The 15,416-nt window shown below is 34.8% G+C and overlaps 3 protein-coding genes across 4 annotated transcripts; 1 reads left to right on the top strand and 2 right to left on the bottom strand.

Annotated features, from left to right (window-relative positions):
* LOC108663682 lies at positions 735-2,551 on the top strand. Its single transcript, XM_018128961.1, has 2 exons — positions 735-752; positions 1,397-2,551. Exon 2 carries the CDS (start codon positions 1,403-1,405, stop codon positions 2,168-2,170), a length of 768 nt encoding a protein of 255 aa, XP_017984450.1. The 5' UTR covers positions 735-752; positions 1,397-1,402; the 3' UTR covers positions 2,171-2,551.
* Positions 8,778-10,423, bottom strand: LOC108663681. Its single transcript, XM_018128958.1, has 4 exons — positions 10,163-10,423; positions 9,873-10,084; positions 9,353-9,617; positions 8,778-9,111 (listed from the first exon to the last, which is right to left on the bottom strand). The coding sequence occupies exons 1-4, from the start codon at positions 10,421-10,423 to the stop codon at positions 8,815-8,817; spliced, it is 1,035 nt and encodes a 344-aa protein (XP_017984447.1). The 3' UTR covers positions 8,778-8,814.
* Positions 11,486-14,287, bottom strand: LOC18586733. 2 transcript variants are annotated; one of them, XM_007010265.2, is made up of 5 exons: positions 13,811-14,287; positions 12,993-13,255; positions 12,683-12,894; positions 12,163-12,427; positions 11,486-11,932 (listed from the first exon to the last, which is right to left on the bottom strand). In XM_007010265.2, exons 2-5 carry the CDS (start codon positions 13,251-13,253, stop codon positions 11,636-11,638), a joined length of 1,035 nt encoding a protein of 344 aa, XP_007010327.2. In that variant the 5' UTR covers positions 13,254-13,255; positions 13,811-14,287; the 3' UTR covers positions 11,486-11,635. The 2 variants fall into 2 exon arrangements, with proteins under 2 accessions (XP_007010327.2, XP_007010326.2); XM_007010264.2 differs by having other exon boundaries at positions 13,920-14,287.

Raw genomic sequence — 15,416 nt, 5'->3', positions numbered from 1 at the left:
ATGAATTGTATGAATTGCTTTATTTTACCCTTGCAGGCTGGGTAGTAATATATTAGCCCTGTCATGCTGTCAAAATTTTATTGTATGGTGGGTTTGACCTGCTGCAGTGGGCTGGATTCTGTGGACTAGCCTATTAGAGGGGCACGGAATCCTGTTATATTTTTACCTCGGTTGGAGAGGCGAGTAGGGTAACTCCTGAGGTATAACTTTTAGAGTTCACTTCACGCCAAACCACCTCGTGAAGGGGAACTCGGCCAACGTCAAGGAATGGCTATGTTTTCAAAATAAAAACATGACTTTCTAATAGCCTTGGCGGACTCAGTTGGGATAGCCCTCGGCCAAGGTATCCCAAATAACTGAGTATGATAATAATTTTTGGCATGAGCCAAGCTTTTTAAGAAATTCATAAGCCATACTGATTACTTGCTTTAAATAAATTGATTTCATTTGGTTGAAATAAGTTGAAAGATGATAAATTACAGTTTGATGAAATGTTTTAATAGTCTCCTTTTACTCGACTTTAGATATTTTGAGTGATGTTTGTTTACTCACTGGGATTTTATAATCTCACCACCCTCATTTCCACCCATTTCAGGCTCAGAATAGATTGTAGATAACTGATATCGGCGAGGATTACAGTTGAACTTGCCACATCCAAAGACTGTAGGTTCATTTCTTTTGATACTTTTGGTCATTCGTGGGCCCACGTGTCACTGTAAATTAAATTCTATACTTTGGTTATCTGTATTACGGTATGTAAGAATTTATTTTGCTTTTACGCTATAAAAATTATTTATGCAGTGTTCTTAAAATATCGTTTTATGTGAAAATTGAATATTTTATTGAATATTTTTATTTTATTATAACAGTCATAATTCCATTTTAAACGAATGTTTTAGACATCCAAAATTATTTTTGATTAAGAAATATGTGTTTTCCACTTACATACTATATTTTTAGATGATTTTTGAGATTTTTGGGATAAATGACAAAAATACCCCTGTGAGACGGAAATTATTATTTCATTTGTTTAAGTTGGAAACAGTTTAAAATCTTTTAAAATGTGGTATTTGGAAACAGTTACCCACAGGGGAAATGAGAAGCTGATATTAAAGCCTTGCGGGGTCTCGGTTGACATTCCGGGTAATGAATGTAAATTGAGACGTCGCGGCGGTTGTCACGGGCTCGATGGGAGTTCCGGGTCGTGACAATTAAGTTGGTATCAGAGCTGTTGGTTTGAAAGATTAGAGTTTTGGGTTTAAAGTTATTTTAAAGCTGTTTTAAAAATTTACAGTGTCAGTGTGGCCCCGAGTTAAGTTAGGTTAGGTTGAATAAAATACATGCATAAGCATATAGAGCCTGAGGTTGCCTAAACTCACTTTGTTCCCTCTTATAGATTATTATGTCTCCTCGACGCGAACAACCACCTTTCACTAGATCAGCTGGAAGGGGAAGAGGTCGTTTCCAACGTCGTCAGTTAGGTGCAATAGAGGAGGAATTGACTGCATCCACCATTCGGGCAGCACCTACTGCTGAACAAACCAAGACTCCTCCACATCCTCCACCTCCTCTACCACTTACTAGTATTCCTGCTATGCCTCTTGAGGCAGTTCAGGCATTAGCAGCCTTCTTTACTGCTATTGCTGGCCAGGCTCAAGCTGGTCAAGCTCTTCCTACAGTTCCTCTGGCTGCTCCTTCAGTACCACCATCCCCACCTCCTGTCCCACCACCAGTGCTGGATGTTTCTGATTCTAAGAAGCTTAAAGAGGCTAGGCAACATAGTTGTGTTTCTTTTATGGGTGAGTCGGACGCAACCGTGGCTAAAGAGGTGGTGCGAATGGCTTTAAGAGCCGAGAAGCTTGCGAATGAAAATAAGAGTCTGCGAGCTGAGTTAGCAAAAAGGAGAAGTCTAAGTGTATCTTCTAGTCAGCCACCAAACAGGGGCAAAAACTCCTCTGTTTCAGGAAGTTCACGTAGATGCAGAAATTGTGGGAATTATCATGTTGGGCCGTGCAGAGGGCCTGCACGATGTTTTCATTGTGATCAACTGGGTCACATTAGGAGAGATTGTCCACAGTTAGGACGGGCTACGGTAGCTGCTCCATCTCCACCAGCTCATACGGATATACAGAGGAGAGATTCCTCTGGATTGCAACCGAGACAGGGATGATTTTGACATACCACCAAGGGTAGATTAAATAAGTTGAAATTAGTGCTCTAATAAAGTACGTATGATAGAAAGCTAGTTTGTAAGTTGTAGTTTTCATGATCATGAAATATATAAAGATTATCAATATATGGACATACATTTGGAGTTGTAATTTACAAGTTTGAAGTATTTAAGATATGATTAAATGGAATTAGCATTAGTTAGGGTACGTAAATCTTTTAATTAATTTCTATGGAGTATCCATGATAGTAGAATGGAGGAACATCGTGCAGTGATGCTATATGGTGAAATCACTATACAATATGGAAAGGGTATTTTCGAGTGGGATTTATTGACTGATGATAAGTGATGAGCAATTTGAGATACATGTAGCTATGAATAAATTTGGAGATCTTTGCTTAAGCAAACTTGTATTAAATGTTATGGTAAAGATATATGAATGCTAGTGGCAAAAAAAAAAAAAAACGTTAAATCAATGTTTTGATTTCACACTTGTGATAGAAAGTTAGTCTTGCTAATTGTGGTATAGACTCGAAGGGAAGCCACACGATTGTGAATAATTGAGGTAGTAGCTTTAAAGGTGGAAGAGTTGCTAAGATAAAGTGAATTCAAACCGTTGCAACGCCACAGTACTGACTATCAAACGCTGTCACGTTAAGAACCCCTAATGGCTAGAAAGCAGAGCAAATTGAGAGTGGCATGAAGATGAAACACACGAGTTGAAGAATGGTCATTGGTTTTCATGCTAAGCTTTGTTGTTTGGAGTCTTAAGTGCATTGGGAGGTATTAAGATAAAGATGATGAGTGAAATTGCAAAGTTTTTTTTTTTTTTTTTTATTATTGCCTTATATATATTGGCATGTAAGAGAAAGAAAAGTTAGAGAATTTTTGAGATGGCTACATAAAAATAAATTAACATGTGGAGTGTTAAGATGAATAATATGATGATTGAAGTCAAATCTTAAGAAATAAAGAAGACAAGAGATTAAGTCTTGTTAAAGACTAAAGAGGAAGCGAGCGAAAGGTTAGATGAATGTATGAGATACTGATAAGAGATGTCAATAGCAAGTGAGGAAAATGTAAATAAAGATTTCAATAATGATATAGCAAATGAGTTTATATAGAATATTGTTATGAGAATATACTGATCTTGTCTTGACCTTGTTGAAAGGAAAGGATTAGTAACAACACAAGTAAACTAGGTGACATGCTAGAAACCCATGGAGATAAATTGAAGCATGAGTAGTTGGGCATGCCTTTATGGAAATGATATACTTGGTGTATAAAAGAGTAAATAAGTGATTAAGTGTTTCAAGAATGTTTAAACGCCCTTGAGAAAGAATTATAAGTTATACATGATGAGCATAAGATGCGTGACTTTGAAACTTGCTAAGGAGCCAAATGGCTAAGTTACGGGTTAAATGATCATATGTTGTGAGACATAAATTTAAAATAAATATCCCTAAGGAAATACTCAAGAGAAGTTCTGCCATGGATCTTGTGAAAGCAAGCACTAAGTTATGTAGTTATAAAAAGGAAGCTATAAGCTGAGAGTGGTATAAGTATTAACATTAAAAAGTACTTGAGGAGAATTTAGTTTCAAGTCTTGTAATTTCAAGTACAATTTGTAAATTAGTTAAGGAAGAATGATGTTATATTCATATGAAAGAGTGGAATAAAGGATGATAGAAGTTAACCTTGATAATGAAGTCAGATAATGAAACTTTCTTAATATATTATGGGAATTGGAATTCGAAAATGCGTGAGGCATACATGATTCAAATGAATCTGAGTTTTAAGTGACAAATCAATATCGAAATGCAATAAGGATACAATATATAGGAGACATGAAGGATAATCGAGGAATAAGGATGACTTTTAGGAATTGTAGTATTGCATAAGATGCAATGATCAAGTCAAGATAAATTTTTGAGATACCAATGGGATTATAAAACATACACGCATAATAGATTATAATTCAATGGAGATGACATTGTGATGCAATGATATACAGTACAAGGAAACTTAAGCATATAATTGGAAATGATAAGAAGAGAATATAAGTATATAAATGATGAGGAACTATGCACAGGCATGATGAGAATTTGTATGAATTATGAAGATTATTCTATTGAATCTTGATTGTGGATGGGAATGAATTAAGAGAAATTAGTCTGAAGGCATTTGAAAACAGAGACTCGTATACATAATGAGGAATATAGACATTTGAATGTATATGTATATGTATGTGTGGAGTAGTGATGTACCCAACTAAATGAATAATGGTTTTAGTGGTTCAAGATTTGAACTCAATATATTTGATGAGTTGTATAGATAATGTAACGATTAAGAATCTTATCAGAAGACGATTTATGGTGACCTAAGGAATTTTGGAGAAATAGTTAAGGGAATATAATCTATAGTACGATTAAGCCATATGAGATGGATTAATAGGATTAAGAAGATTGAAATTTCCTAAATGCAAAGTAAACATGAAATATGTAGAAATAATTAAAGCCATTAATTTTCCCGAACGCTGAGGATATGTACAGGAATGAGTATGGCGTGTTAATGATATTGTAAACTACACAATAGTGTATGAGGATAGGATGAATGAATGAAAGTCGAGAAGTTTGATATGGAATGAAGTAATAAGATAGTGATTGGTATACCTAAATAAGAATAAAATGCGATCGAAATTGGTATGATTGAGATGGAGTTATGGTTCAAGCTTAATGATAGTAATAGAAGCATGCTTGGTGTCTCGATATAAGAGATCATAATTGTGAAGGTTATTGTTGATCTGATTTTAAAGGATAATAATAGACATAAGCGAAGTACTTGAGTTGAATTGGAGGTAAATGAGGTGAACAAATCGAAATTCCCTATAAAGGGGAGGACATAAGAAGTCGAGCATTAGATGAGAAAACAATACCCCCACCTTTTCTCTGAGTTCAGTACATGAAATTTTGAGGTCAAAATTTTATTTTAAGGGGGGTAGTGTTGTCAAGCCCGACCTTATAAAATACTTTCCATGTCATTCATATGATTGACAATATGCTTGCATACTTGGAAAGCCCTGAAAGAAAAATCGTTAAAAGACGACAATGTACCAAATGGTACAATTAAGTTAATTTAAGTCTCGAACTAGATCAAATAGAGAATTTAAAATGAAATTAAGAATATTAAAGTCCCAGAATGGTTTAATATGGTGATTTGGAGTTCGAGGATCAATTTGAAGTCAAACTAGAATTTTTACTGTCCAGGGGCAAAATGGTCATTTGCCACCCAAGGACACAATGGGAATTTTTAGAAAAGAATTTTTTTAGCCCCATTTGACTTATTGGAGTATGATTTGAGTATTGGAGTATAATTTGAGGGTTTGGCAGTGAAAAAGTTTAATTCCAGTGATTTCTAGAGTGTAGGGGCAAAATCGTAATTTTGCCACCCGCGGACAAAATTTGAGATTTTGAGAGAATTTAGATCAAATTTGACAAATTGGAGAATGGTATGAGTATAAGGGATGAAAAATATGTCTATGGGCAATTTTTCAATTTTTGGGGCAAAAATGTAATTTTTGACTTTTACGGGGGTAAAAGTGTAAATTTCAAAAATTACTCCACCAAGACTTTGGATAAGTCTGAGAATTTTACCTAAGCTATGGATATGTGGGACAAGTGTATGGTGAAAATTTGGAAACAAATGGATGGCTAGAATTTAAGGAATTAATAAAACATTAAAAAAATGAATAAAATAATATTATATTATTTTAGCCTTTAAAAAGGTAAAAATTCCGGAATTCTCATCTTCTTCAGCTGTCCAAACCAGGGGAGAAAAGGGGAAAAAAAAAAAAAAAATCCTACCTGAAAAATTTGGAGAAAATCAAGAGAAATCAAGAAATCAAGCATTAAAAAGGTAAATTTCATTGATTTTCCTTGTGATTTTCACTACCCATGCATTTTTTTCTCATTTCCATGCAAAATTAGAAAGTGGGTATGGACACCCATGCTGGCCAAACCTCCATGGATGAGTTTTGAGCTTGATTTTTGGTTGATTTTAATTGAATTAAGTGATTTTAGTTAAGTTATATTGAAATATAGCAAAAATAAGCTAGAAATATAATTTTCTCCCATTGAAACCCATTATGCTGAATTTTCTAGGGGAATATTGGCTGCTGATCTTGATGTTTATTTGAGGAATTATGATGAATAATGATGAATTATGAGCCTAGAAAAATAATGGGAATTTTCGAAGCAAAAATATAAATTTTTACCCACTATGGGTATTTTCGTAATTTGCTATCGGGACTGATAATTTGCACCACACTGAGGGACATTAAGTCAATTTGGGTGCAATTGAGGCATAGAAACTGAAAAAAATTAATTTGGAGTTTAAACGGACGCGTATATCGATTTATCGGGTAAAATATCGAAATAGGCTAACACCGCATTTAGGCAAAAATTTAGACTTTTTTGCATTCCATATCAAGCATTAGTAGTCTAAATTAGTTTAATTTCAATTTAGTTCCAATGTGGTGAATTTCTCGATTTTGTACTGTGTCAAAGTGGTGAGTCCTCCGATAAAGGCAAGGGAATTGCACCCGAGGACCAGTAGTCTGAGTATTTCGTAAATCCCCACTCTAGACACGGTGAGTAACCTTACCATCATTTTAATTATCTAAAGTATGTTTTTATTCGGTTTTGGTGAATTTTATGAAAATGAGTTCAAATGGTAAATTTTAATGTTTTGTAAACAAAATGAGTTTAAATGAAAATATTTTATAAATTGTCTTGAAACGAAATAACGATTTTGAAAATAGAGTAATTGGAGACCACTGATATGTTGTAAATTTAAAATTGAATTAATGGCTTATGTTATTGTATTGGCATGACTAGTTGGGCTGTGTTTTTTATGAATTGTATGAATTACTTTATTTTACCCTTGCAGGCTGGGTAGTAATATATTAGCTCTGTCATGCTGTCAAAATTTTATTGTATGGTGGGTTTGACCTGCTGCAGTGGACTGGGATCTGTGGACTAGCCTATTAGAGGGGCACGAAATCCTGTTATATTTTTACCTCGGTTGGAGAGGCGAGTAGGGTAACTCCCGAGGTATAACTTTAAAGTTCACTTCACGCCAAACCACCATGTGAAGGGGAACTCGGCCAACGCCAAGGAACGGCTATGTTTTCAAAATAAAAACACGACTTTCTAATAGCCTTGGCGGACTCAGTTGGGATAGCCCTCGGCCAAGGTATCCCAGATAACTGAGTATGATAAAAATTATTTATGCAGTGTTCTTAAAATTTCGTTTTATGTGAAAATTTAATATTTTATTTAATATTTTTGTTTTATTATGACAGTCATAATTCCATTTTAAACGAATGTTTTAGACATCCAAAATTATTTTTGATTATAAAATATGTGTTTTCCACTTACATACTATATTTTTAGATGATTTTGAGATTTTTGGGATAAATGACCAAAATACACCTGTGAGACGAAAATTATTATTTTATTTGTTTAGATTGGAAACAGTTTAAAATCTTTTAGAATCTGGTATTTGGAAACAATTACCCACAGGGGAAATGAGAAGCTGATATTAAAGGCTTGCGGGGTTCCGGTTGACATTCCGGGTAATGAATGTCGATCGAGACGTCGCAGCGGTTGTCACGGGCTCGATGGGAGTTCCGGGTCGTGTCATTATATTTATAAATCATAAACAGTATCTAGCAATACATCATGACCTCCCAAATGTCAGGAGAGTCAATATGATTTGACTAGTCTTTCAGTATACAGTATCTTAGTGTAATTCGATTCTTTCATCAAATATTTCGAATATGTCATGAAGCACGGCGCGATGTCTACTTATGACATTTCATATTAGTCCTAAAGCTTCATATTGACCTATTAAGATCACCTTAGCCAAGGACTTTGTCAATATAAGCTAGGAGCAAGCGAGATATGTTCCTTTCAAATCAGTTGGGGTGATGAATCCTTTTTGGACTACTCATTTACCTTTGTATACTTCATATCATACCCAAAAGCACTTTGTCTAGACATCTAGTTGCCTCCAGACTCGTAGGGGTGAAATCAAAGCATGACAATTCACATATAAGATGACCTGTTATCACAAGTCTAAAGATTACTTACATTACTGACACATGAGAGTATTTCGATAGACACTTGAGTGAAATACCAAATGGAACTCTCATAACGAGTCATGTTCAGTGAACTTGCTCCTTAACAAGCACCCACATACTATCCCCAAGTATCTCATATACTACAACTTATGATATCGGTTGCTTACTTCTAAAGTAAAAAGGCTTCAAATGTACCAGTCTTTGAACATTGTCAATGTCTTTATTCTTGACAATATAATGACCAGAAATAAATTTAGGAACAAGGTTTTGATGCATAAGAATCTCATAATTATAACCCTTATAATTTTTTTGCAAGATCATTATGTTTCAAGGACTTTATCTATATAAAATATCCACAATATATTTAACATGAAATATGACAAATTAATGTAGTGTTTTTTAAGTACAAAACCTATGGGCTTACGGAGCTTACACTAACATTGTCATTGTAATACAATACTAAAAACAGCAGGATCATCCTGCCCTATTTCGCTGAAGGTGGCTACTTCTGTCCAGCCAGAAGGGCCCTTATGATAGCTTCACTCATTCCATCAGCATATGGAAACAAATGGCCTGCACCTGGTAATTCGTGGTACTGAATCCATGAAAGTCTTTTGGCAATGTAGCGTTGAAGAATAACTGGTACTAAGCCGTCCTCATCCCCCATCCAAAGGTGAACAGAGCCTTCATTGTTTGGGAAAGGAGACTCGATATCAAGGGGATCTAATTCCCACTTACCAAAACCAATCCTCATTTCACGATGCGAGGACTCAAATACTCCTTGCTGACTTACAAATCCCTGCATAGAATAGGATCAATTGGTAAATTCTAAATTTAGATTTTGATAGCAGTAACACAACCACTTAGGCCTACAGTATCACCAAATTGGTTTTCCATCTTCAAGTTTCTCTTAATGACCATTCACTTGCATTTACACGCATCAGTGAACAGTATTTGTTGGATCTTCTTCCTTATCTTAATTAGCAGAAAAGAAAGTTACTAAGGAAAAAAAAGAAAAATGGTAGAAGAAAGTTAGCTACCTTGTGATTGTGTCTATAAGCAATTTTAGGTAGGAGTTGGATATCTTGAGGGGAGAAAATTTCAGGTCTACGGGCTTGTACAGCGGATGCAGGAACAAGCTTTTGAGTGTTCCACCAATAGACCAAGAATGGGAGATAGTGAGCAACACGCAGGGCCCATTGGTCTTGAGGAAGCTGCTGGTAGTATGCTTCTGTAGATAAGTTGGCGGGAAAGCCAGGCCACCAATAGTTGATAACTGGTGCCAGTAGCGTTGCTCCTGCTAGTCTGGAAACACCTCAGATGCAAGGATTCAGAAATTGAAACAAGTAACACCTTCAAAGAAACATGAACAAGATAATGTAGAAAAAGGCACCTCTTTGTGTTATAAATATAAGAAAAAAACATTTATATATGCTGATTTCAAAATAAAAAAATCGCCCATTAATGAAATGGATTTTGCAGGGAATGCTCAAGTCCAGCATTTCAATCTCATAGCAAGCTTCTTTCTTTCATTCAAACTTGTGCTTGAACACATCTTACCTATGAGGTATGTACTTTAGGCAGCCCCACACAGATTGGCCTCCCATAGAAATTCCAATTATATAAAATTTGGGTCCAAGTCTCAACTGATCAGCAAGCTCTTCGATGTCAAGGGCCAAACTCTTTAGCGTTCGCCTTGGATCAGGATCACTTTCTCCATACCCTGGTTTATCAAAGGACACACTGTATACCCCTAGTTCCTCAACAACTTCCTGAAATGAGGCATCCAGGATTAAATTAGTTAATTCAATGATTATTAGACAGTAAAATCAAGAGAAAGAAATAAGTACCGGGGGGAGGTACGCCACAATGACTTCATCATGTCTGCAACTGGCAAAGCCATGAACAAAGATGATCTTTTGTTTGGCCATTTCTTTTGATAGACCATGTTCCTTGTAGGCCAAATGCCTTCCATCCCTCAGTTTTATTCTAGTTGCTGTAACAGGAGGACTACCAGGAGATCCACAGACCTTGGGAGGTGGAGGCTGGATGGCCTGATATGTCCATGCCAGCAAACCAATTAACAAGATGAGTGTAATTCCCTTGTGCATCCCTGAAAAAAGTTTTCAAAGTGATCTGCAATGATACTGTCGGTAGGATATTGGTTAGAACAGATTTTGGGATGAATCAACAGCATATCAAAATTTCAGGAAACAGGTAATAATAATAATAATAATAAAAGAAACAGCTTATTAAAATTATCATAAATCTGACAGCCAGAGAATACTTAAATTACTAAAATACAGGCCCATAAAAGCAACTGTATTTAAAAAAAAAAAAGGGACAAAATTATCTTCTCCAAATAATCGGTACTGAATTAATGTCTGGAAAATCAAATGAAATAATATAAGCTTGAGCTCAGAACGTTTCATTTTTTCCCAGAGCATAAAGTATCTTCACTTTGCTTCTGTTCATGATTAGTTGCTTAATCTTGATGGTTTAATAGACTAGGTAGTTGAAACTCTAAACCATAGTTTTGGACTTTATTCTTGTAATTAATTGCATGCCATTAGTAAAGTTGCCTTAAGTAGCTCAATTTCTAAAAGTCTCTCTACAAGAAGAAAGAGTTATGACGAAGTTAGCAAGTTTGTTGTTCAATGGTCTTATCTGAGCCTAGGATGAAAAGAAGTGAATTGTGATGGGTAAGTATCTGAGAAGCGAAGCATAATTGCAATTAGCATTGTAGCAGGGAATCACCATGGCCAGATGATTGGTTGGGATAGGAAGAGAAACAAAAACTACAATGGTTGTAATGGTTGAAGCATCGGCTTTAAAAGAAGTTCCATGGTTGGCCTAAAACACAAGGTTTTATTAAAGTCAAGTTTGAAAATATATCGAAAAATTGATCCAATCTTATGAGATTGCAAAATCATTAGACAGTTTTGAAGATGTAAAAATGCACCATGTTAAGCCTTATGGTTAATAGGGTTGTTTAGTGGGTTGCCAACAGAAGGGTGGGTCGAGAGATCCCATCTTCTTTGGTGTCTATATTTAGCAGGGATGAGCTTCTTCTGTCACGAGTAAAGTAACTTCAGCACGCATCATGCGGCTTTAAACTTTTCTTACTGAATCGAGTTGAGCCATAATGAGCTAGAATGCACAAGTTATGAAACAATGTCTAAAAGCCGGTCAATATATCAATTTAATACCAATTAAATATAAAGAAAACTGTTGTCAAATATTTGTGTTCGTAAGGAATGTTTTTGAAGGTAATACAATGCTAAAAACAGCAGGATCATCCTGCCCTGTTTCGCTGGAGGTGGCTACTTCTGTCCAACCAGAAGGGCCCTTATGATAGCTTCACTCATTCCATCAGCATATGGAAACAAATGGCCAGCACCTGGTAATTCGTGGTACTGAATCCATGGAAGTCTTTTGGCAATGTAGCGTTGAAGGATAACTGGTACAAAGCCGTCCTCATCCCCCATCCAAAGGTGAACAGAGCCTTCATTGTTTGGGAAAGGAGACTCGAGATCAAGGGGATCGAATTCCCACTTCCCAAAACCAATCCTCATGTCACGATGCAAGGACTCAAATACTCCTTGCTGACTTACAACTGCCTGCATAGAATAAGATCAAGCGGTCAATTCTAATTTTAGATTTTGATAACAGTAACACAACCATTTAGGCCAACAGTATCACCAAATTGGTTTTCCATCTTCAAGTTTTCCTCAATGACCATTCACACGCATCAGTGAACGCTATTTGTAGGATCTTCTTCCTTATCTTAACAGAAAAGAAAGTTGCTACGGAAACAAAAAAGGGAAAATGGTAGAGGGAAGTTAGCTACCCTGTGATTTTCTCTATAAGCGATTTTAGGTAGGAGTTGGATATCCTGAGGGGAGAAAATTTCACGTCTACGGGCTTGTACAGCGGATGCGGGAAAAAGCTTTTGAGTGTTCCACCAATAGACCAAGAATGGGAGATAGTGAGCAACACGCAGGGCCCATTGGTCTTGGGGAAGCTGCTGGTAGTATGCTTCTGTAGATAAATTGGCAGGAAAGCCAGGCCACCAATAGTTGATAACTGGTGCCAATAGCGTTGCTCCTGCTAGTCTGGAAACATCTCAGATCCAAGGATTCAGAAATTGAAACAAAAAACACCTTTAAAGAAACATGAATAAGATAATGCAGACAAAGGCACCTCTTTGTGTTATAAATATAAGAAAAAAACATTTATATATGCTGATTTTAAAATAAAAAAATCGCCCATTAATGAAATGGATTTTGCAGGAAATGTTCAAGTCCGGCACTTCAATCTTATAGCAAGCTTCTTTCTGTCATTCAAACTTGTGCTTGAACACATCTTACCTATGAGGTATGTATTTAAGGCAGCCCCACACAGATTGGCCTCCCATAGAAAATCCAATTATGTAAAATTTGGGTCCAAGTCTCAACTGATCAGCAAGCTCTTCGATGTCAAGGGCCAAACTCTTCAGTGTTCGCCTTGGATCAGGATCACTTTCTCCATACCCTGGTCTATCAAAGGACACACTGTATACCCCTAGTTCCTCAACAAGTTCCTGAAATGATGCATCCAGGATTGAATTAGCAAATACACCACTTATAAAATTAGTTAATTCAATGATTATTAGACAGTAAAATCAAGAGAAAGAAGTACCAGGGAGAGGTTTGCCACAATGACTTCATCATGTCTGCAACTAGAAAATCCATGAACAAAGATGATCTTATGTTTGGCCATTTCTTTTGATAGACCATGTTCCTTGTAGGCCAGATGCCTTCCATCCCTCAGTTTTATTCTAGTTACTGTAACGGGAGGGCCACCTGGAGATCCACAGATCTTGGGAGGTGGAGGCTGGATGGCCTGATATGTCCATGCCAGCAAACCGATTAATAAGATGAGTGAAATTCCCTTGTGCATCCCTGCAAAACGTTTTCAAAGTGATCTGCAGTGATGAATATGGATAAAGTAGAGCCAGCTAAATTTTGGGTAGCAGCTAGGATATTGGTTAGAACAGATTTGGGATGAATCAACAGCATATCAAAATTTCAAGAAGCAGGTAATAATAATAATAATAATAAAAGAAACAGCTTACGAAAATTATCATAAATCTGACAGCCAGAGAATACTTAAATTACTAAAATACAGGCCCATAAAAGCAACTGTATTTAAAAAAAAAAAAAGGGACAAAATTATCTTCTCCAAATAATCGGTACTGAATTAATGTCTGGAAATATCAAATGAAATAATATAAGCTTGAGCTCAGAACGTTTCATTTTTTTCCCAGAGCATAAAGTATTAACAAAAGTGTAACAGTCTGACAGAAAGGCGAAAACCAATACATAATTTGGTTCAAACACACATGACTCATTGTACAAAGTGATTGAAGGAAAGGATTACTCGTTAAATTCAATAAAAAAAAAAGGCTTCACAATCTGTCCTTTGAGTTGAGAAGTAGGATGACTCATTGTACAAACCTATCTGAATGAGGATGAAATGAACCCATTGGGTTGCTGTATATGCGGGAAGGATGATGGGATAAGAGGAAGAAGAAAGGAAAGAAGCCTTTGTACATTTAAAAGCTACCTTGGATATGAATGAATAGATAGAAAAACTTGTTCCAACTTTGGGGAGGGTATGAACAAGTATCAGCCACCCATTCAGATTTAGATAAGGTGTTGTTGCCAATGCGCAGGAGAGAGTGACAGAAGAACGAAAGAAGCTGAAACAAATAAAATAACAAGTCCTGCCGCAGCTGCAATGCAATGCAACCTTTTTATTTATTTATTTCTATAAATGAACAAGTAATCAATGAATTGCTAAAATAATCACCAACCCCATAAAGACCAACCTGCAAATATCTGACAAAATTATATGAAAAGCTTGTAAGAGATGAAAAAGGGGCCGTAAGCGGTACGAGTTGAAGTAGGTGATTGACCCAAAACACAAAACAGAGGTCTGCAACGTGAAACCCGCCAGTTTCTTTTTCTTTTTTTTTTATTTACTAGTGACATCATTATTTTTTTTAATTCAAGAAAAGAAGATTCGAAATTGCTTTTAAGGAAACATTATTTATTAATTAATGAATTAAATATTTGAATGTAGTTAATAACATCATTATTTAGTATTATATTTTTTTTTTTAAAATTCCATTCCACAAAAATGTATTTCATATCCACACAAAGTGATGATGCTTCTCCCAGTCCATAATCATAAAGGAAAAAGCTTTAAAACATTGAGAAAAAAATATTTTTTCTTTATTGTAATTGGTAGGAAGAACAAGACAAGTAAATTAAAAGTTATTTTTTAATTTACAATTATTTTTATATAAAAATAAACAATTTGCTTTCAAAAAAATTTATTAATAATAGTTTATTGATTGATATTTAATTTTCAATTTTATTGTACTGTTTATTATTAGTGGTCACAAATCTTACAAAATCAACCATAGCTCCAAAAATTTAAAGCGATATTAATTAATTTCCCTAATATTAAAATTTTCTTAAAACTAAAAAACAAAAAATATGTATTTGAGAATTTGACTATAAAATATATTTAATTCTTTTTTTATCTATTTTTAAGAGTAAAGATTTATTACATGAAATTTAAATGATATATAATGACAAATTTTTCAGAACGACACGATAAAAAAATTATCTAATTCAGTTCTCTTCCAAATTCATTTTAAGACTTTATTTTTTATCTCTACTCATTATGTATTCTAATTATTTATTTGATAATTTTTAAAAACAAACAAGAAAAATAAAACATAACTTTAATTTATAATACATAATTGTCGAAATTGATTTTAATTACAATAAAAGAAAGAGTTTTGTTTTTTACTTCTTTACTTATAATTAAGAAAGATAATATCCAAAGTTATATAAAAATGTAAAAATACAAAAAGGAGGTTCTAAAAGATAGTTTAAAGTTATTACATACTTGCGCGATAAAAAAAATCATTACATACTTGTAAACTATTAATTTATGTTATATTTATTATTTTTATTAAATTAAACTTTTAAAACATAAAATTATACTTAATTTTAGTTTGAATCATTTTGGGTTAGTCTTCCGGATCCT

This window comes from Theobroma cacao, chromosome 10 (genome assembly GCF_000208745.1).
Source record: "Theobroma cacao cultivar B97-61/B2 chromosome 10, Criollo_cocoa_genome_V2, whole genome shotgun sequence".
NCBI classification, from domain to species: Eukaryota; Viridiplantae; Streptophyta; class Magnoliopsida; order Malvales; family Malvaceae; genus Theobroma; species Theobroma cacao.
Note: the sequence above shows the minus strand (reverse complement) of the source record. Positions and strands in the feature narration are given on the sequence as shown.